Source organism: Tamandua tetradactyla, chromosome 9 (genome assembly GCF_023851605.1).
Source record: "Tamandua tetradactyla isolate mTamTet1 chromosome 9, mTamTet1.pri, whole genome shotgun sequence".
Taxonomy (NCBI): Eukaryota; Metazoa; Chordata; class Mammalia; order Pilosa; family Myrmecophagidae; genus Tamandua; species Tamandua tetradactyla.
This window is the reverse complement of record NC_135335.1, coordinates 76020249-76042755: the sequence shown is the minus strand read 5'-3', so window position 1 is coordinate 76042755 and position 22507 is coordinate 76020249. Positions and strand designations below refer to the sequence as shown.

The window sequence follows — 22507 nt, the reverse complement described above, 5'->3', positions numbered from 1 at the left end:
GAATCCCAGAACAGTTGTTTCAGACAGTTCTTGCCTGTCCAGTAGCTGTAATAAAGGAAGAGTAATTCCTGGAGTATCCTACTCTCCCAGTTTCATTGGAGGTTCCCCTCAATCTCTTTGCATTTGATGTAATTGTTCTGATGTTGTCCCACTTGGCTAAACCAAAGTTAAAATATTAAATAATCTAAACAAATCATTTAAAAATAGTTTTTCTAGAAATATTGAGAAACCTTGAAAATGTCAAAATATTTTCTTAAGAAAATAGTTACTGAGCACACACCATATATAAAATCTGGGATAAAGAATATATCTTTTATATTTTCATAACAAAATTGAGTATTATCTAAGGACAGTAATGATATTCTCGGCAACAAGAACGGTAAAAAGACTGCCAATGTGAAAAAGCATTTTATAATATTTTTCCATATTTGATATTATATTTGTTACATAAAATGCTTCAAAAATTTCTGAAAATTAAATGATCTTTATGTGGATATTAGGGAAAAATGTAAGTACAGATGTGACATAAATGGAGGAATGGTGTTGGTAAATGATGGTTGCATGTGTCGGAAAGCCATAGAAAGCGGGACTCAGATAAACAACAGAGTAACTGTGAAATGTATAGCTAGCAAAATGACAAAATTTCCGCTGCGGTTAAAATTGTTAATTAGGGAAAATAAATGTTTAAATTATTATTGGACATTATTTTCTAGAATTCATATCAGGCTGCCACACATAGGAAATTAATAAGAACAATAATACATCTATAATAAACTGTTGAATTTACATTTAGAACATAATGACTATTCGTCTGTATTAATTCATAAAACGTGTTTAATTAAATATGTCCTAATGAAGTCTTAATTTGATTGTAGACTAAATCTGTTATTGAGTATGTCAACCTTTGCATTAATGAAACATTCAATACATTTTTAATTGGTAATTAGTACCCACAGTTTATATTAGTTTGAAATATTTGGTCAGTTGTAGGTATTGGGATATCATTCACTGAATTTTTTTTTTAAATAATTGATTCAGTTCAAATTTTGTAGTTTGCATATTATTCATCATCATTTTAAAACATGAATTTAAATAATCCCAAATATGATTATTTACTGACAGGATGTTTTACCCACATAGAAAGTGTATTAATTTAAAAATGTATGTACTCTTTAAACAAATTACTACATGGAAATCTCTTTTATGTAGACTTTCTTAAACAGCAACAAAAAAGTTCAAAATTATTTCATATTCTTTGCAATAATGAAATAGAAATAAGTTCACAGGTTATGTTATAAAAAGGAGTGGTTATGTTAATAGCTAAAGATACTCAATAAATATCTGTTCTTGATAGTTTTTGCCAAATTCTAATAAAAAAAAGTAGTCAATACGGACTCTTTCATTTCTTCTTCTTTTTTTTAATGCAGCTTTATTGAGATATATTCACATAACCTATAATCATCCAAAATTTACAATCAGTGGTTCACAGTATCGTCATATAGTTTTGATTTCAATTTTTCAACGTTTTCATTACTCCAAAAAATATATATAAGAATAAAAAAATAAAAATTGAAAAGAATACTCAAAACATCCCATTTCCCTTGTCCCCCTAATTTTTTTTTATTTTAGGTCCTTATTTTTTTTGCTCCTCTGCCTACACATTGCTTCAAGGGACTGTCAGCTACAAATTTTCACAATCACATGGTCACACTGTAAAAACTATGTAGTTACACAATCTTCTTCAAGAATCAAGGTTACTGGACTAGAGTTCAACAGTTTCAGGCATTGCTTTCTAGTTATCCTAATTCATGAAAAACTAAAAAAGGAAATCTATATAATGCATACGAATAACCTCTAGAATGACCACTCGACTTTATTTGAAATCTTTCAGCCACTGAAGCTTTATTTTGTTTTGTTTCTCTTTCCGCTATTGGTCAAGAAATCTCTTCATTTCTTCTTAGTATTTGTCTTACCAAATGCTTATAGTCAACATTCACTAAAAAAATCATTGATTGTAAATTTTTTCAAGTACAATCTCCCACTTATAGAAAGTTGTAGACATTGAAAGTAACTCTTAATTGAATTCTGTCAGATGACATTTTCTGTGTCTACTGTGATAGCAGTATTATTTACTAAAATAGTGAAATATTTGATGTTTAAACATTGAACAAGCCATACATTTTGGGGATAAATATTACTTGGTCACATTCTACTATCATTATATATTGTTGAGTTCAATTTACCAACATTTTCATAAGAACTTCCTTCCATATACTACTTTGGTTGGCCCACCCAACCTATCCATATATATAAACACGTACATAAGCATGTGTGTATGTGAGGTGTTTGTGTTGTGCTATATTTTCACTGAGTTCAAAATAGTTTTTAATTTCCCCTTTTAATGCTTCTTTGACACATAATTTATTCAGAAGTCTTTATTTTGATTTCCAAATATTTTGTTGTTTTCTGGATAACTTTCAGTTATTTATTTTAATTTAATTCATTGTAGTTTATAAAGCCTTTTCTTTGGTGATTTTGTTTCCTTGTAATGACCTTGTCTGGATTTCTTATCATGATAATACAGCCACATAAAATGTAGTGGGAAATACAAAAACCTTTTTAATATTTGGGAAGAATTTGTGTAGAATTTTTCCTTAAATAGTAGAATTTACAAGTGAAGACACCTGGATCTGGACATTTTTTTGTTGATGGGTTATGTTTATTTCATTGGTATAAGAATCGTCATGTTATTTAATCTTTTCTTTTTTTGTTTAAATTTTGTTTTTTGGGGGGGAAGTTGTGGGTTTACAGAACAATCCCGCAGGCTCCCCATACAGCAGCTTACCACCAACACCTTGCGTTGATTTGGAACATTTGTTACAATCGACGATACACTTTTTTATACTTGTCCGATTTTTAACAGTAAACTTTGTCATAACTGATGAAAGATTATTAAAATAGAACTAGTAACTACTATCTATAGTTTACGTAAGATGCATTTTTCCCATACAGCACGCTATTATTAACACCTTGCATTTGTGGTGTATATTTGTTGTAATTCATGAGAGAATATTCTTATACTTGTACTAGTAACTATAGTTCATCATCTTCAGTAGGGTTTACTGTGTGGTACTGTCCTATATTTTATGTTTTAATTTTTATTCTAGTAACATATATGACCTAAAGTCCCCCCCCTTTATCCCTATTGTTTTGTAAGCTAGTTTTTTGTTCGCTTGTTTTGGTTCATCTTTTAGAGAATTTTTGTATTTCATCTAAGTTGTCAAATTTATTGATGTAAAATTCTCCCAAATGTTTTCCACTGTCCTTTTGATATCACCAGTAATGGTAGCTCTATCTGATAGTATAAATTTGTGTCTACTCTTTATTCCTCCTGATCCTGTGCTTAAACTATTTTAGAATTTATTGATCTTTCCAAAGCATTAATTTTTCTTTCATTTATTTATTTAAGAACAAACATGTTTTTTACTTTCTATTTCATTGTTTTCTCCAATCTTCACTGTTTTCTTTCAGTTTCATACATTGCGGCTCATTTGCTCTCTTCTATTTTCTTGAGTTGGTAACTGAGGTCATTGTTTGAAACCTTTCATTCTTTCTAATATGCCTGATTTAGTGATATAAATTTCCCTCTAAGTACTGCTTTTGGTAACATATCATACGCAGGCAGATGCACATGCCTGCATGTAGCACATGCATGCATTCAGGGTACTTTCTACTTTTCCTCTCAATTTCTTCTTTGAAACATTTGCTACTGAGAAGTTTGTAATTTGATTTCCAGATGTTTGATTTCAAAATATTGCTGCTATGTATTTATAATTTAATTAATTACAATCTGAGAACACATTTGGTATGATTGGGGTCCTTTTAAATTTATTTATATTTATTCATTGCCCAGAACATTATCTCTCTTGATAAATATTCTGCATGTACTTGAAAGGAATTGACATTCTGCTGTTGTTGTTTATTGTGTTCTATAAATACTTACTAGGTCAGTTTGGTGGAAAGCATTATTCAAATTGTCTATGATCTTACTGATTTCCTACCTACTTAGCCTATCAATTACTCATAGAGAAGTGTTGAAATCTCCAGTTATATTTGCAGATTTGTCTACTTCTCTATTTCTATTAGTTACTGTTTCATTTATTTTGAAACCACTGTTAGGTACATAAACTTCTAAGATGAGCTAACTTCATTATTATGGACTGGTCCACATTTATCCCTGGAAGTATTTGCTCTGATTTCAATTAATGTTCTCAGAATATCAATTTTTTTCCATTCTTTTACATTTAACATATTTCTGCCTTTATATTTAAAACAAGTTTCTTGAAGTTGTATCGTGCTTTTTAATGCAATCTGACATTCTGTGCCACTGCTTGTTTAATTGACATGCTTAGATCATTTATATTTAATGTGATTATTTTTATAGTTAAGTTTAATATGTTGTCTTGTTATGTTTTCTCATTGTCCCTCCTATTCTTTCCTTGGTTCCTTGTATCATTTTTCTGCCTTCTTTTGTATTATTTTTTAATTTTTTTAATGTATTTTTTATGCTATATCCATTTTTTACTTACTTGCCATCACTCTTTACTCTTTATTATTATTTTGGAAATTAGAAATTTAGATTGAGAGGCTTGGGTTTTTGGGATGTTTTGGTTTACTTTCAGTATGATAAAGATGAATTTTGCACTGTCCTTGCTTTGTTCTTGTTCCTCTCTCTGTAATTTGTCAGTTACTTATTGGAATATAGTTAAATTGTTCTAACTAATTTTAAGCAATTTGGTTATAATGTGCCTTGCTATGGTAAGCTTCATTTATTTTGTGCTGGTATTCACTAATCTTGAATTTGCAAGTATAGCTTTCTCCAAGCCTGGCAAATATTGAGCCATTGTCTTCTTCAATATTTTTTACCCTACTCCCTTCTCCTTCAGTGAATTTAAAAACACATATCACACCACTTGAAGGTATAACACAACTATGACTCTCTAGTGGTCTATGAATTTAAATATTTTACATTTTCTCTTTATGATTTTTAATAATCTTATTGTAATATCTGCATATTCAAGTTCATTAATAATTTTGCTGCAATATTTAATCTGCTGTTAATTCCTTCTAGTGATTTTTCATCTCATGCACTATATACTTCAAACATGTCTGTATTTAATATGCTTATTTTGTCCTCTTGCTTTTTAAACAGGTGGAATATAGTTTAAAATGTCATTCTCATCTGATTCTTTCAACTGTGACATTTCTAGTTTGGTTTAGAGTAATAGATTTTTCTTCTCTTCCTGCAATCACATTTTCTTGCTTCTTTGCATGCCTGTAATTTCCTTTTAGATGTCAGACTTTGTGATTTTTAGCATGTTTGGTGCTGGATAGTTTTGCATTTTTATAATATTTTTGAGATTTGTTTTGATGTTTGCTTAAGTTCCCTGAAGTGGCTTTATCCTTTTAGATCTTGCATCTGTGCTTCATCAGCTGCAAACAAAGGTGTCTTTGTCTAGGACTTATTTTGCCCTATTAATTAAGTAAAACATTTCTGAGTAGTTGACCCGAAGCACTATTAATTTTGCCTTTTCCACTCTGGCCAGTGACAACTGGAAATATTCCTGGTCACGTGCCAGCTCATAATTTTGTTCCTTTAAATCCTTTTATTAGTTACTCTGTGGTCTCATGCAATATCCTTTCATGCGTGCTCTGATCTTGCAACTCTCTCCTCTACACTACTCTAGCTTTTATATACCAGCCACTTATTTCTCCCTGCACTTAGCATTTTCTTTTCAACTTGAGATAGACTTGGCATGGGTTTCCACTTCCTTTGTTGTGGTCTGGAAACTCCTCATCCAGCTCTCTTCTTTCAGGGTTTACTGTCTGGTTCCTGGTGTCCAATGTTTAAAAAATCATTGTTTCATATATTTTGTCTGAATATATGATTTTGAATAATTGTTATTGACATTAAACATATTAAACTTCTATTGCATGAATAAAACGTATAGGTGATATGTCATTTATGAATTGATTTCATTTTGATGGAAATTCATTCTGCATGGAGATTATATGTATGTGGGTCTATCCATATATTTTTAGGAGTAAATTTCTGGATCAAACAATGATAAAAAAATTGCAACTTCGCTTTCCAGTGTGTAAAAGTGACTGACATATTTTTAAGTTTATAACTCTCTCAGAAATGTGTTCTTTGTATAAGGTACCAAATCTTGCTGAAAGAACAGAGTGTAGTTTCAACCATAAGGTCTCTAGAATTATGACAAAGAGGGAAAAAATAATGGGAAAACAAATTAATCTCAAATAACTCCCCACAAATTACACCATCTATTTTGCAATTTGTTGTTATACCTGACAATATAGCATATAGGCTGATTCTTTTAAGCATAGGAAATGTACCCACATATGCAAAAATAGGCTCAGGTACCCAAATATAGTGTGCAGAAAAACCAGCATCAATTCGACAAGGATGCACTATTACAACATGGGACTGTTTTGTTAGCTCTGGTGGTCTCTAGAAGGATTTCTGATCCCAAGAGCTGAAACAGGCCATGCTAAGTTTCACCAAAGAATATTTTCCCAGGGAGAACTTGTGAATTAATTTTCGCCAACCAGAAAGGCTATTAATCAAACATAGTTTCGAAATACATCTGCCACTCGCAACATGAGATTATGTTTACAATTAGCAGCTGTTGTCAGCTTCACTTCACCTCATTAGCAATCATGAATCTCCCAAGCTATAGGGTTGTTTATAGCTTTACAGGTTCTAAAAGAACATGTTGCCTCCTTTCACACCACTTTTATGTTCAGCATATTTAAAGTTCAATCATGTTTAAAAGAAAATCCTTCCTACTGCTGTCAAAGTGAGTAGTAACAAAACAAACTTGCTGGCTAGAATATTAGTTATGCCTCAATTGAAACACAAACTGGAACAGGGATGTTCATTTATAAATAGCTGTGCTTCTCCAATTTGCTTTTGTTACAAAAAGTAAAATAATATTTTAAAAATGCCATTAATATCTGTTAACATTGAACTATTTATTCAAATTGAATTATAAATCATTCCATTGTATGATCACATATTCTTTTTTGAGGGGAAATAATGATTTCATAGCCCACAGACAAAAAGGACATTTATGAAAAGCACTGGTTAGAGCAGGAGAATCAAGTCCTTCACCTAACTTATTGACTTAGCAGGAAAAAGAAGTAACAGCAATCCAGTAAAAGAGAAGGAATGCTATCTTTGTATGTCTCCTCATATTGCTGATTTGTTCCAGAGTCTGTAAACTTAGTTTAAATGTTTTCCCACAGTGTTAAAATACAGGGATATGCTCTGTGTTTGACTGTTAAATGTGGAACATAAAAAATGAAATCCAAACAAAACAAAAACCAGAGTTCAACTTCCACAGGCTGTTTCATATATTTTCAAGTGTTATTTACTGTCTAGATGATTGGACCTTGTCCTTGCAGAAGTTATTCATAAAAATTTATGCCAGTGGTCTCTTTTTAACTTATTGTTCAAAATTCAATGTAGGGAGATCAATAAAATATTATTATAATAGACCATCTGCTGGAACATAGAGATAGCTTTGTTCTGTTTTAAGTGTTTATCAGGCTCTTTCTGGTCATTTCTTGTAATCCACTGTATTTATTATTAATATGTAAACCAGAACATCCTATTCTGTTTTAAAATAGAACATTGGCTGCTAAATAAATGAAAATTACCTCTGGACCTTGACAAATTATAAGGCATCCTTTGCACTAGGGCAAATTTTATGCATATAGACCTGGGAGTTTGCAGGGTTAATGTTAAGTGAGCTTTTTCTAAATAATCAAGGTGATTCTCCTCATGCATTCTTACCTTGAAAGACAGTGCCCTTCAAGGTTAAATCTAAGGGTAGGTCTTCCAGAAACACAGGACTATTTATTAACCCTCAATAGAATCAAAGCTGAACTTTTATTATGCTAGAATTATTAGCTACACTTCAATCATAGTAATTCTTATTCTCATTACCAGGACAAGTAGCAATGGGGACAAAAAGGATTTTTATTTTCCACTTTTGGCTTCATTACAAATGGGAAGAAATCCAAGATCTATTATGTAGATCAGAAGCCCAATGTAAGGCTCAGTAGATTAAAATCAAGGTGTCAGTGCAGGCAGGACTATATTCATTTATAGGGATCATGGGGGAGAGTCCATTTCATTGCTCAGCCAAGTTGTTGGAAGATTTCAATTCTTTATGGCTGCAGAACTCAGGTCTCCACTACTTTGTTGGGTGTCAGCTGAAGGCCATTCCTGGTTTATAGAGGCTGTATGTATTCCTTGGCCTTCATCCATCATCAAAGCCAGCAATGCTGAGTCAAACAACTTTCACGCTTCAAGGCCCTCCACCGTCTGTTGCTGTCATATCTCTCTGTCTCACTCCTGTGCTTTGCTCTTCCACTTTTGAGGGCTGATATAACTGCATTGGACACATATTAATAATCAGTAATAAATCTTACTGATCAGTAATAAATCTTAGTGTCCTTTTCCGTAATCATGGCTGCAAAACATTTTTGCATGTAAGCTAACACATTCACAGGTTCTGGGGATTAAAGTTTGAACATATTATCATGGGGGATAGAGGGACATATTTTCACTACCATAGAACAACAAAATGGCATAAAGTTTATAACAGCATCTTCCATAGGCACCTCTGACAAGGAAGAGTTTCAGAAGTCTCTGGGTAATATATCATTTCACTCATAATTGATAAATGTTGGAGAGATAACTTAGAGTAAGACCATTGATTTTGCTGAGAATTTCACCGAAGAGAGTCTCTCCAGAGCAATTTATTTTACAACGGTCTCTTTGTATTTATTTATACCAGATTCTATGGACACACCTTCTTATGTGCCATTGATTATTTTAATATAATTTCCACTTTTAATGCTATCGGCCCTATTAAGTAATGCCTAACTTTTCAATGTGTATCAAACAGTGCAATAGGCTTATGGTGAAATAAGTAGGTCAAGTTTCACTTAAAATCTGCCAAAAGAATAGTGTTAATGGATAAAATGCCCAACCAAAATATGCAGATTGGCAGAATGGATAATAAAGCATGGTCCAGTTATATGTTGTTTACAAAAGATTCACCTTAAATGCAAAGACACAAATAGTTTGAAAGTGAAAGGGTTGGAAAAAATATTCCATGCAAATAGTAACTAAAAGGCACATAGGTAGCTACATTAATATCAGAAAAAGAGACATTAATTGCAAATTTGTTATAAGAGACAAAGAAGAACACTGTATATTAATAAAAGGAGCAATCCACTAAGAAGAAATAACGATCATAAATATTTATGCACCTAACCATGGTGCATCAAAATACACGAGACCAACACTGAAAAAACTGAAGGGAGCAATACAGATCTATGCAATAATAGTAGGAGACTTCATCAATAGACAGAACATCAACACAGAGGATCAATGAGGAAACAAATGATTTTAATAAGATGATAAATGAGCAGACTTAACAGATAGGTACAGAAAAGTACACCCCAAAAGTGAAGAATATACATTCTTCTCAAGGGCTCAATAGCCATTCTCCAGGGTAGACTACATGATATGTCACAAAACAAATCACAGTAAATTTTAATATTTTGAAATTATACACAGCATTTTCTCTGATCATTAATGGTATGAGGCTAGAAACCAATACCAGGCAGAGAACTGAAAAATTCACAAATATATGGAAGTTATATATACACTTTTAAACAATTAGTAGGTATAAGAAAAAAATTGCATGGAAAATCAGTAAATATCTTAAAATGAACAAAAAGGAGAATACAATACATCAAAATTTATGGGATACAGCAATAACTATGCTGAAAGGGAAATTTATAGCCCTAAATATTTTCATTAAAATAGAATAAGAGCTAAAATGAAATACCTAAATGCACACCTGTAGAAACTGGGTAAAGAACAGCAAATTAACCCCAAGTTAGTTTGTAGAAAGAAGAAAATAACAAAGATTAGAGCAGAAATAAATGAGATTGAGAATAAAAAATAAGAGAGAGAATCAACAAAACCAAAAATTGGTTCTTTGAGAGAAGCAATAAAATTGACAAACGTTTATCTAGATTGACAAAGAAAAAAACACAGAAGATGCAAATAAATAAAATCAGAAATGGGGGCATTACTACAGACCCCACAGAAATAAAAAGTATCTTAAGGATACTATGAACTATATGTGAACAGATTAGATAACCTTGATGAAATCGACAAGTTCCTAGAGAGACACAATGACCTATCCTGACTCTAGAAGAAATAAAAGATCTCAGTAGACCAATCACACGTAAAGGGATTAAATTGGTCATCAAAAACTCACCAACAAGAAAATTCCAGGACTAGATGGCTTCAATAGCTGAATTCTACCAGTCACTCCAAGAAGAATCAACACTAATCCTGCTCAACTTTTTTGAAAAAATTTAAGAGGAGGGAACACTACCTCTTTCTATGAGGCCAATATCACCCTAGTACCAAAGCCAGATAAAGACACTACAAGGAAAGAAAATATCAAACCTATTTCTCTTATGAATATAGATGCAAAAATCTTCAACAATTCAGCAGCACATTAAAAGAAATATACACCATGATCAAGTGGGTTTATCTCAGGTATATAAGGGAGGTTCAACATAAGAAAATCAATTAATATACTGCACTACATTAACAAACAATGCATCTCCATTGATGCAAAAAAGACATTTGGCAATTTTCAGTATCATTTTTGATAAAAAACACTTCAAAAATAGGAATAAAAGAAACTTCCTCAACATGATAAAGGACATATATGAAAAATCTAGAACTACATCATACTCAATGACAAAAGACTAAAAACTTTCCTTTTAATATCTGAAAAAAGACAAATAATCCAATTTAAAAGGGGAAAAAGACTTGAATAAACATATCTCCAAACAGGAGACAGAAATGACTAAAAGGCACATGAAAAGATACACAATATCACTGTTATGGGAATGCAAATCAAAACCACAATGATATATCATTTCCCACCCAATAAAATGGCCACTATTAAAAATCAAAGACAGAAAACTATAAGTTTTTGAGAGATTATGGATAAATAGGAGCATTCATTCATCACTGAAGGAAATGTAAAATGGTGCAGCCTCTGAGGAAGACAGTTTGGTGGCTCCTCAGGAAGTTAAGTATAACTTAGTCTGGCAATCCTGCTGCTAGTTACATACCCAGAAGAACTGAAAGCAGAAACTCAAACAGACACACATCGAAGTTCATTGAGGGGTTCTTCACAACTGACAAAAAATGGAAGAAACTCAAGTGTCTGTCAGCTGATGAATGGATAAAGAAAATGTGGTGCATACATACAATAAGATATCATTCAGCGGTAAAATGGCACAAAGTCCGGATACATACTACAATGTGGATGAATTCTAAGGCATTATGTTGAATGATATATGCCAGACACAAAAGGTTAAATATTGTATGGCCTCACTTGTATGAACTAATTTTAATAAACAACTTATGGAGTGAGAAACTAGAATGTAAGTTACCAGGAGATAGACTGGGGACAGAGAATGGGAAGTTGATGCCTAACTTGTACAGAATTGCTATTTAGGTTAATGGGAAAGGTCTGGAAATGGGTAACGGGCATTATAGTGCATTATTGTGAGTTTAATCAACAACGTGGAACTATAGAGGTGAATGTGATTAAGAGGGGAAACTGTAGGATGTGCATATTACTAGAATAAAAATTGAAAAATAGAAAAAAAAAAGTCCACCAAAACATAGGACTGTACAAAACAGTGAACTCATTTTTAAATGATGGATTTTAGTTAATTGTACAGGGATGAGAATGTTCTATCACAAATTATAACAAATGTACAACATTAATATAAAGCATTAATAATAGGCTGGTATATCAGAAAAGTACACTTAATTTAAACTGTGGACATAGTTAATTGTATGATTTTAATTATTTTTCACAAATTGTAACAAAGGTAACTATGTTAAAAATAATAGAACAATTATGGAATTGCTGTCATCAATTGTAATAAATGTCCTACACCAATGTAAGGTGTTGGTGGTGGGCTGGTGTATGAGAATCCTTTATTTTATGCATGATCATTTTGGTGACCCACAACTTCTCTAATCAAAAATAAATAAATAAATAAATAAATAAATAAATAAATAAATAAATAATTTGTGGATATAATTAATGACTTCAAAGTATATTAATCAGAGAATAGCAATAATGGAAGCAGCTAAATATAGTACATTGTTTAAATTGCAATTCTATTAAACAAAAAAAGCAAGAAAGCTTTTAACATCATAAAGGTCATATCTTTGCTATATCATTGTATGAATTCTACACAACTTTAAGGAATATTAGCTCTTCTGCTAATCATAAGTAACATCTGGATTTATGTGACTGTTTTCTACCAGATATACGGTGGATCGGCACACGGATATGGACCGAGTTTTTAGTATCCACTCAGAAAATGGCTCTATTTTCACTTTGAAGCCCCTTGACCGGGAATCATCCCCTTGGCACAATATCACCATTACAGCTACAGAAATAAGTAAGTTGGAGACAAAGCCATCTGAACCTGTTGTCCTTCACCTAGTCGGTAAAATAACGAGATTAAGGAATTTCTTTTTTCTGGACTAGAATAATTTTATCATTAGCAAAATCTGAGAGAAATTATTTGGGGTGTGTCTGATTTGCTAATTTCATGGTTATCAAATTATTTATTTTAAACTTGATTCTTTCACACCTTACAGTAGGATAGGAATGTAATCTTACCTTCAAAAAATAATATTTCAGTCTAACGAAATTTCCTACTCTAATAATTCATTCCCAATCATTTTCTGCTCTTTTTATTATGTTTTCCATTTGGACCATGTAGCAATCTGAGATATTCTTAAACAATCCAATCGAGGAAGTGAATATCACAGAACTGATCTGTTGCTAAGTTACAAATGGATCAAATGATTTCACTGTTTCTCTGTAAATGAGACTGAAAACTTATACATGTTTTCATTGCAGATAACCCAAAACAAAGTAGCCATATCCCTGTCTTCATCAGAATTTTAGATATAAATGACCATCCACCGGAATTTGCCACATATTATGAAACATTTGTTTGTGAAAATGCAAAACCTGGGCAGGTAAATGAAACTAATATAAAATGTTCTCTTTTTTTTTCACTTTTCTCTTAAAATAGCAGATGAGATTATATTAATTTATTTGCACTAATTTTTTCAAATGATCTGTTGTCATCCCTCCTTGCCACCTGTCTATCACACCTTACCAAATAACACACACTGATTTTAAAATGCTAATTTTTAAGATTTTTTTTTTTACATGGACAGGCTCTGGGAATCAAACCCAAGATTGTTTTTAATATGGGAAATAAGATATAATATAATGATTACAACATATTTTAAAATTCATATGCCAGGCATCTAGTAATATTACATATATAAAAAACATTAGCCTAGACTCTTTGTTATGCTAATGTGGGGTTATATTCATGAATACAATAGAAATAGAGTATTATTTATTTTACTCTAAAACTGTAATGTACTTTAAAGTACATTTGTATTTATATATCACCTATTATTATTTTCTTTTGGTATAGTCCTCAATAAGAAATAATTAAATTAAATCAGTCGCTTCCAAATAACTCTCCACATATGTCCTATAACAAGTGATACTTCCACCAAATGTTTTGATTGCCTATTTACTTAGGCAGCATTGATTTTAAATGTCTGCAAAAGTGTAAATATTCCAAAATAGTTTGTGTTCATCCTTACAAAATTATCAACTTTGAGTATATTTTCATAAATAAGTAGCCATTTTTTTTTCTTTTTATAGTCTATAAATATTTTTACTCATTTATCTATTAGGACTCATCTTTTTTTGATTCATGTGAATCCTTGATTTAACATTAATCTTGATATAATATTAATATAAGATCTGATATATTGGACAATTATATTAATATATGATATTACTATTAGAGTTCTATGCTAAAATTTCACATAGTTGGTACAAAACATCATTTTCTTATTTACATTAAGTTAAATTTATATATGTAAGTATACTGATATATACATTCTCAAAACATGATGAAACAGTAGTCCATACAATCACTTCAAAAAACCAGAGTCTTACAATCAAAGAAAAAGATATGGCTTATGATTTAAAATAATACTAAAATTACATTTATTATTTGATACCCAGGATCAGGAGTTGGATAAGCAAAACTATTAGATATTATATAATTTTTTCACACATTTTGCTCCAATTTTCTAAGAAAAAATAACTGCTAAGTTTGTATTAATGCTCAAACACAGACAGAAGCATTGTGTAAAAACAACATAAGGTTGCATGTCATTTGACCCGAGCAAAACAAAGTTAGAGTTAATATCAAATTAAGGAAGAAAAGTATTGATCACTGACTGAGTATTCAGGGTGGTATAGTTATAAAAGGGGCAAAAGAACTGAGAAATTGTATAAATTCAACTACTCTGAAGTTCAAATAATTATTCTTCACAGAATATTGGACTATTAGACCTGGAAATGATGCAACTGTTATTTTTGTAGAAGAGGAATCTGAAAGTAAGGGTAATTAAATTACCGAGATTTCAAATCACACAGATGGCAGATCCAGGATTAGTAAAGCAAGAACCTCAATGAGTACCTTCATGTTTTATCCAACCTAACATGCTTAATGGAATATTTCCACAAAGTCTGTCATTTGTACGTCATCTTACCGATATTGAACACAACCAAAGGGTTCTATGACTTTTCAACTTCAAAACTGTTTTACAAAACTTTTAAAACATTTATATTTTTATCCATCTAAACTTTATGAATACCATTAAAATAAAATTAAGTGGTTTGAATAAAATACATAGTATAACTGTGGTTATGTTGCCCCATAACTTTAAATCAGTTCCTTTGAAATTCTATGATAAATTGTTCATTTTTCCCAAATGCATATTAATTGCATTATTAATCTTCGGAGAGGCTGTGTTAAGCACTTGTATTTTTTAAAAAAGTTTCAGTTATGCTTTCTGCCTCTGAGAAAATTATTATCTGTTGGAGGCATCAAGTTGGTAACAATGAACAATAAAATAGATGTTTTAAAGACAATTTTCAAAGGATAGCTATGGGAGTGATTCAATTTTACTTTAATGTTGGACACTGCGGTGCCAGGGAATCAGATCAGGATTCATAGAGATGCCTTGTAAACTAATATTGATGGACATTTTTCATTCTAATGTAAGTAACATAGGACCCAACCATGAAATTCCTTGGGTTCGTTTTCTGGAAGATTTAAAGCAAACACACTCATTAAAAAAGGTCTTGTAATAGCAAAATCATATTTTACATATTATATTATTTATTATATTGCATTGCATTCCATTCCATTATATTTTATTGCTTTATTTAATTAATTAATTAATTTGTTTTTGGCTCCAGTTGATTCAGACAGTCAGTGTCATGGACAAAGATGATCCTCCCCGAGGCCACAAATTCTTCTTTGAACCTGTGCCAGAATTTCCCCTCAATCCAAACTTCACCATTGTGGACAATAAAGGTATGTAACATTTTTTTAAAAGTAAAATTTGTCAGACCTAAGGATGCACAATTCAAAAGTTTGCTTACGCTTTCTTCTTTTCTCCTTATTCTTTTTTTTTTTTTTCTCTTTCGTTTCAGATAATACAGCAGGAATCCTGACTCGAAAAGATGGGTATAGCCGCAACAAAATGAGCACTTATCTCCTGCCAGTTTTAATCTTTGACAACGATTATCCCATCCAAAGCAGCACAGGCACGCTGACTATCCGCGTGTGTGCCTGTGACACTCACGGAAACCTGCAGTCTTGCAATGCCGAAGCCTTGATGCTCTCTGCTGGCCTGAGCACCGGCGCTCTCGTCGCCATTCTTCTCTGTGTCGTCATACTGCTTAGTAAGCAATGCCTCTCCGAATGCTCGTTCTGCCTGCAAAATTCTCACCCAGCCTTGCCTAGTGATTGTGCGCTCAACAGCACTCTTCTTTATGGCTACAAATTACGTTATTTTAACTTCTAAATAAAATTCGACTTTCAATTTGAAAAAAAAATTAAATATTGTCAGCGGGGATATGTGTAACTTTCTGGGGACCGAAAATCAAGAAAAAATAGCTAACCCTATTTGTATTATATGTTAAGTTATATTTTAAATTTATAGAGGTTATTGCTAACTAGTCATGATCACCGTTCTTAAGATGTTTGAACTAATGATTGATTTAATCTTCACATCAACTCCACAAGATAAAAACTTTTATTCTTATACATGAAGGTTAAATAACGTGCCTGAAGTCACTCAATTAGCCAGCATTTAGGCTTTTCAACTTTAAAATTCTCCTTTCTAACTATTATTCTAAACAAAAAGACAGATTTACCTTTAAAAACAAAATGCTTAACAAATACGAAATTGTGTAAATCAGGTGTTTCACTGGCGAATGCATTAAAGTTATCACAATAACATTTTTTCATAGAAATTATTATTTGTAGGTGCAGTACATCAAATTTGAAGTGACAATTCTGTTTTTGAAATATCACTATGACATTGTGGTAATACCTAATTCTGCAGCGTTTTCTAAATAACGTCCTGTTTCCGATATCAAATGTTTTAGCATGCCTTTAAGGATAACACATTTAATTTAATTAAACACTTGTCCCCCTGTAAAACATTCCCCCCCAAATTTTTGCCATCAAATATTCATCCCAAAATATTCATGCTTAGGGGAAGAGAGCTAGCCAAATTTATGTTTGAACGCTCATATGTACTGGCACATATTTACTGCAAATCCTTTCAAGCTTATCTGGATGAAACCCCGTTGACCAGATATCCTTGCAGGACTTCAATGGGGTATTGATGAAAGAGAAGAGAAAACATTTGTTTCTGTTGAGATGATCCAACTAGAAAAGCGTTTTCTCAGGGCAGTTTAGAACACAATCACTATCACCGTGGCCATTAGCAGACCCACCTCTACCTGCTGCTCCTAAAAAGATTCAAATTTGGCTTACAATTTAGCTAACTGCTACTAACTTCATATTGTTTTATTTGTTCAGACCGTTTTGTTTTCCTGATTGAGAGCATGAAAATATGTATATTTAAATTTGAATTTTTATTTCCAAAAGAATGCACTACAGAGAGATATGCTGGCATCCATCCATAGGTGACAAGACATCCTCCTTACCACATGCACACACACGCAAAATCAGGTAGTCTAACATTATCAAATCATAACATTTTTCTCTGTACAGAAATCCTAAAAATCTCTTTTTATTCAAAGATTGCCAACTTTCTGTCCTGAGCAATATTTAAGGCACGCATTTCCTATTTCTTGTCTTTCAAACTTATTTCCTCAGTGAAGAGTGATGTTTTTAAATTATTTTGGTTAAAAGAATTGATGTTTTTATCATTTTAGCTAAAACTTTCTGATGCAGAAAATTTCATTATCAAATACTACTATCACATTCCTGTGTTATGTCAGTTTTTTGGGGGTTGTGCATGGTCTGGGAATCAAATCCAGGTCTCCTCAATGGAAGACGAGCATTCTACCGCTGAATCATCCATCCACCTTGTTATGTCAATTTTTTACAAGGGTGACTGGTCATATTTACCGCATTTCTATAGTAAGAATATCTTCTCTTTGCAATATACTTGGTAATATAGATGGGCAATTATTGTAAGGCTACCCTGTTGGGATTTAAATGAATGTAGTTCTTAGTTTATAAATATGAAAGAAGGCAAAATGAAGGAATAAAGTCAAGACAAGATTTTTTTGGTCCCATGGGCATCTTCAAAAGTTGATACTTGTAGATTTCCTCCACATAATAAATTGAACTCATAAAAATAAATATATAAGACAAAAAACAAATCTAGTTGTCCAAATTAAACAAAAAATTGCCTGTTTATTAAAGCATAAGCGGAATGTTCTAGTGGCAAATAAAATGACAACAATAGCTACGCAAAATTCATTATAAAATATCTCTGATTTCTATTGGTTTACTAGTCACACATGCTATTAGTTTTCACTATAGTTTGTTGTCTATAGTCATAAAAGAAAAAATCCTAATTTCAGTTGCAAATTAGTGAAAATAATAATCCACTTTTTTTTCTATTCCTTATCATGGCCTGTCTGGATTCTATTCACATACACCAGATTAATAACCCCAGTCTAGTGAGGTTAACCAGACAATTTTAACCAAGCACCCAGGAAACTACAAACATGCTCTAAGGTCTAAGATAGCAAATAATACTCTAATAGGAAATGACAACAAAATAATTTGATTACGTGGTTATTTTACTTACAAAAATAGAGAATTTATACATTAGTTCAATTGATATTAAATTTAGAAAAATACCCTTTTGCTAGTGCTTCATTCAAATTTTGTGAATTTCTGGCCTATCATGGTCTTAATTAATGCTATTTTTCTTTTACTTTTAGTGCAGTTTTATTGAGATATATTCTCATACCATATAATCCATCTAAAGTATACAATCAATGGCTCACAATATCATCATACAGTTGTGTATTCATCACCACAATCAATTATAGAACATATCCATTACACAAAAAAATGAAAATAAATATAAAAAAGGAAACCCAAAATACCCCATACCCCTTATCACCCCCATTATTTATTAATGTCTTTATTTTATTACTCATCTGCTGATACACTGGATAAAAGGAGTGTCAGTCACAAGGTTTTTACAATCACAAGCTCTCATTATCGAGAATCAACAGTTTCAGGTCTTTTCAATTAGCTATTCTAATTCCCCAAATACTAAAAAAGAATATTTCTGTAATGTATAACAATAACTTCCAGAACGACCTCTTGACTCTGTTTGAAATCTCTTGCCACTGAAACTTTATTTTGTTTGTTTCATCTTTTCCCCTTTTGGTCAAGAAGGCTTTCTTACTCCCACGATGCCAGGCCAGGCTCCACCCTGGGAGTCGTGTCCCAGCTAGGGCAGTGAGTTTATTTGCAGAGTTGGCTTAGTGAGAAAGGCCCCATCTGAGCAAAAAAGAACTAAGTTTTCTAGGGGTGATTCTTGGACATAATTGTAAGCAAGCTTAACTTCTTGTTTGCAGGAATAAGTTTCATAAGGGCAAACCCCAAGCTTAATTAATTTTATATTCTCCATTTAATAGGAGAGACTATAGACACGCCTCACTTTTACTGAAGAGTTGAAAAAAGAAAAAAAGTCTAGCAAATAATATGAACATAGCTCAGCAGCCAAAGTTTGTGCAGTGGAGGTTAAATGAAAGTGCTTCTGATGAAATTTTTTTAAATCTTTCTATGAATTAGGAAGCAACTGAGGAAAGTATGCTGGCCAACATGAATATACTACTGGACAGGTTTTTGTCTAGTTATAAAGGGCCACAAGGTCTATGTTAGAACAAACTTTCAATGTCAACAAGTTTGCTTTGTTTGGCCTAAGTACAAAGACTGAGAAAAGGAATGATAATTTTGAGGATCAATGTTTTCTTATTTTTCAAGGAAATATAAATAGCATTGATGAGAGAGTTAACTGGCCTATGAGTAAGGTAAACTTAGTTTTTATTAGTTCCCAGCAATGTTCATGTGTTTTGGGGACATTTTCTAAATGTGTTTAATTCTTACCTTTCCCATTTATAAAACTGGAGACATGACCTATTTTCAGCAAACGAATTAAATTTGGGAAAAGAAGTGTTTTCTCTTTTTTTTCCATGTATTTTGTGAATCACAACATAATTTTTATGCAATTGTATTTTGTAAAATATACAATAACAATTTAAATTCCAGTAATATAGCAATGAATAAGTATACCGTGCATCAGTAAATTTCACAGTTAACTTCACAGAATAGGTATACAAGCATAAAAACGACAAGATAATGGGAGTTACAGGTAACGCTTCAATCCAAAACCTTGAATGCAACTGTGAAAATTAAGGAACTCCTCATTTACAAGACAATATTTACACTATCTTGTAAGATGAGTACAAGTTAAGAGGAGTATGATTTGAAATAAAAGAAGTAGTTTTTAGAGTTATATTTCAGATTTATCAGATATCCTATATATCAGCAGACTTTGAAAACCAGGATAGTAAATGAATAAATAAATAGATATGAGATACACATATGTGTAAAATGGATCCATTTATATGCAATATAAATATATATATAAATATATATGTATTTATATATTGCATATGTGTACATACTTACACTTACATAATACATATATTTATACCTCTAGATACATATTTGTATATATATATATTATATTGAATATGTTCCCTTGGGTCGTTAAAAGAATATTCCACTGTAGCTTAATCATAATAACAATTTAAGCTTCAGGATTTTAGTATTGCAAACAAATGTGCTTTGGGGGAAAGTGAGGAATCAGGGATTTGCACTTGGATAAGTGTAAAAGCCATAATTGAATAAATCTTTTTCAATATCATAGCCCCACAGGGGAGTGAGTCTTGGAAGTAAATTAATGACCTTGTGTTATCTGCACCTATATCAATACAGAACATCCAATCACAGTCTCAGGGCAGTCTTTTCTTACAGAGGATAATTACTCCTTCAATTCAAACAATCCTAACACTTTCTGCACCATGCAACCTTCGTACACAAAAGTATACCAAATTTAATTTAATCCTGTGTGATGGAATCTCATTATTTCTCTACTTTTTAAATAGTTTTAGTTGTGCTGTTTGCTGCATTGAAGAGGCAAAGGAAAAAGGAACCTCTGATCATTTCAAAAGATGACGTCCGAGACAACATCGTGACGTACAATGACGAAGGCGGCGGGGAAGAAGACACGCAAGCTTTTGACATTGGCACATTAAGAAATCCGGAAGCAAGAGAAGACAGCAAACTTAGAAGGGACGTAATGCCTGAAACTATTTTTCAGATAAGGAGAACTGTGCCTCTGTGGGAAAATATTGATGTACAAGACTTTATCCATCGAAGATTAAAAGAAAACGACTCAGACCCAAGCGCACCTCCTTATGATTCCCTGGCAACATATGCCTATGAAGGGAATGATTCCATAGCAGATTCACTCAGTTCTTTGGAATCTCTAACAGCAGATGGTAACCAAGATTATGATTACCTAAGCGACTGGGGACCCCGTTTTAAAAAACTTGCAGATCTGTACGGGGGTGATGACAGCGACCGAGACTAAGTATTGTGTGATTTGATCAATATCAGTGAAAATACTGTCTTTGTTACTAAATTGGGTGGCCGTATTCTCTTCCTGTGAGGAAAAAAACAAAAAAAACAAAAACAAAATCGAAATGACAAGGAATACGTAGGTGTTGTCTTAGTAAAGATTTCCTTAATCAGTCAGTTTCTGTGAATGAATACGAATGACATAGATTTTGAAAATTAATAATAACCAGTTCACCCTCTTTGCCTAACAATCTGAAGGAAAGTATATCATATCAATAATTAGTAAAAATGCTTAAAAGGCTTTTTGTGCCTTTTCTTAGATATAAGATCTTTATAAATGTTTTCTTAACTAACTTACAGTCACCTTTATTATGAAATAAAACATTGTGCAAACTGCTTTGTAAACTAATATAGAAAAAATATATCGCTAAAGTAATAGGAATGACTTATTACCATATTTATTTAGTTGAAGAATGTCTTTGTGTTAATTCATTCATATTTTTATAAATGTATATTTATATTTTTGTATTTTTATGAAATAAACTAGTATTTATAAAAATAACTTTCATTTTATTTAATTCTTAGAGGTAGTTCTGCTCTCACATATAATGGGAAGTACATGTTTAAATGTAAAACATGATTTACTCAGGAATAAAAGCAGCTAAGAAGCTGGGATTTGGACCTAGAATGCAGTGGAACTCTAAATAAGCTTTTGTACAGCTTGTGATTTTCTGTTTCAATAATTTAAACATGGTTGAGTATTTATTGAACCACTGATGTCTGACCATCGAAAAGATGTTAGACACATTCAGAATATAAATTATCAAAAATACAGTTATGGATAATAAACAAAGTTTTTTGCATGTTTTTTTACAATTGGACCAACCAGTGGATTTTATTTAAGAATAAATTAAGTATGTGTCAGTCATGTTAAAGGGATGAAGAAAAATCTAAATCACTCCACTTATGGATAGTACAGTTTTCAAAATGAGAAATGAGTTCTGAATTCTTTTCTCTGTGATCAGAATCTTCACGGAATATGTGTACATTTCTGACTGCTGAATTTAAAATATGTATTGACAAGTATGTATATTTTTGTGTTTTTAAGTGGTGATTTTATTGAGGCTATTCAAAGCCATTGTGTTTGAGGAACTCTTACAAGATCTAAGTCTTGTACACTGGAAGAAACCTTAAAGGATATGATGGTTTACTAATGATTGGAATTGTGCAGAAAACAGAATAC

General features: G+C 31.9%; 1 protein-coding gene across 3 annotated transcripts in view; it reads left to right on the top strand.

The window, feature by feature from the left end:
• Positions 1-21277, top strand: part of CDH9 (cadherin 9) — an 87134-nt gene extending 65857 nt beyond the window's left edge. For 2 of the 3 annotated variants that reach the window (XM_077115128.1, XM_077115130.1), the window contains 5 exons: positions 12479-12615; positions 13083-13204; positions 15528-15645; positions 15765-16016; positions 20790-21277. In XM_077115128.1, the coding sequence (XP_076971243.1) occupies positions 12479-12615; positions 13083-13204; positions 15528-15645; positions 15765-16016; positions 20790-21277 (1117 nt within the window). The remainder of the gene's footprint in view (positions 1-12478; positions 12616-13082; positions 13205-15527; positions 15646-15764; positions 16017-20789) is intronic. The other variant, XM_077115129.1, reaches the window with a different exon arrangement.
• The last annotated feature ends 1230 nt before the right edge of the window (positions 21278-22507 follow it).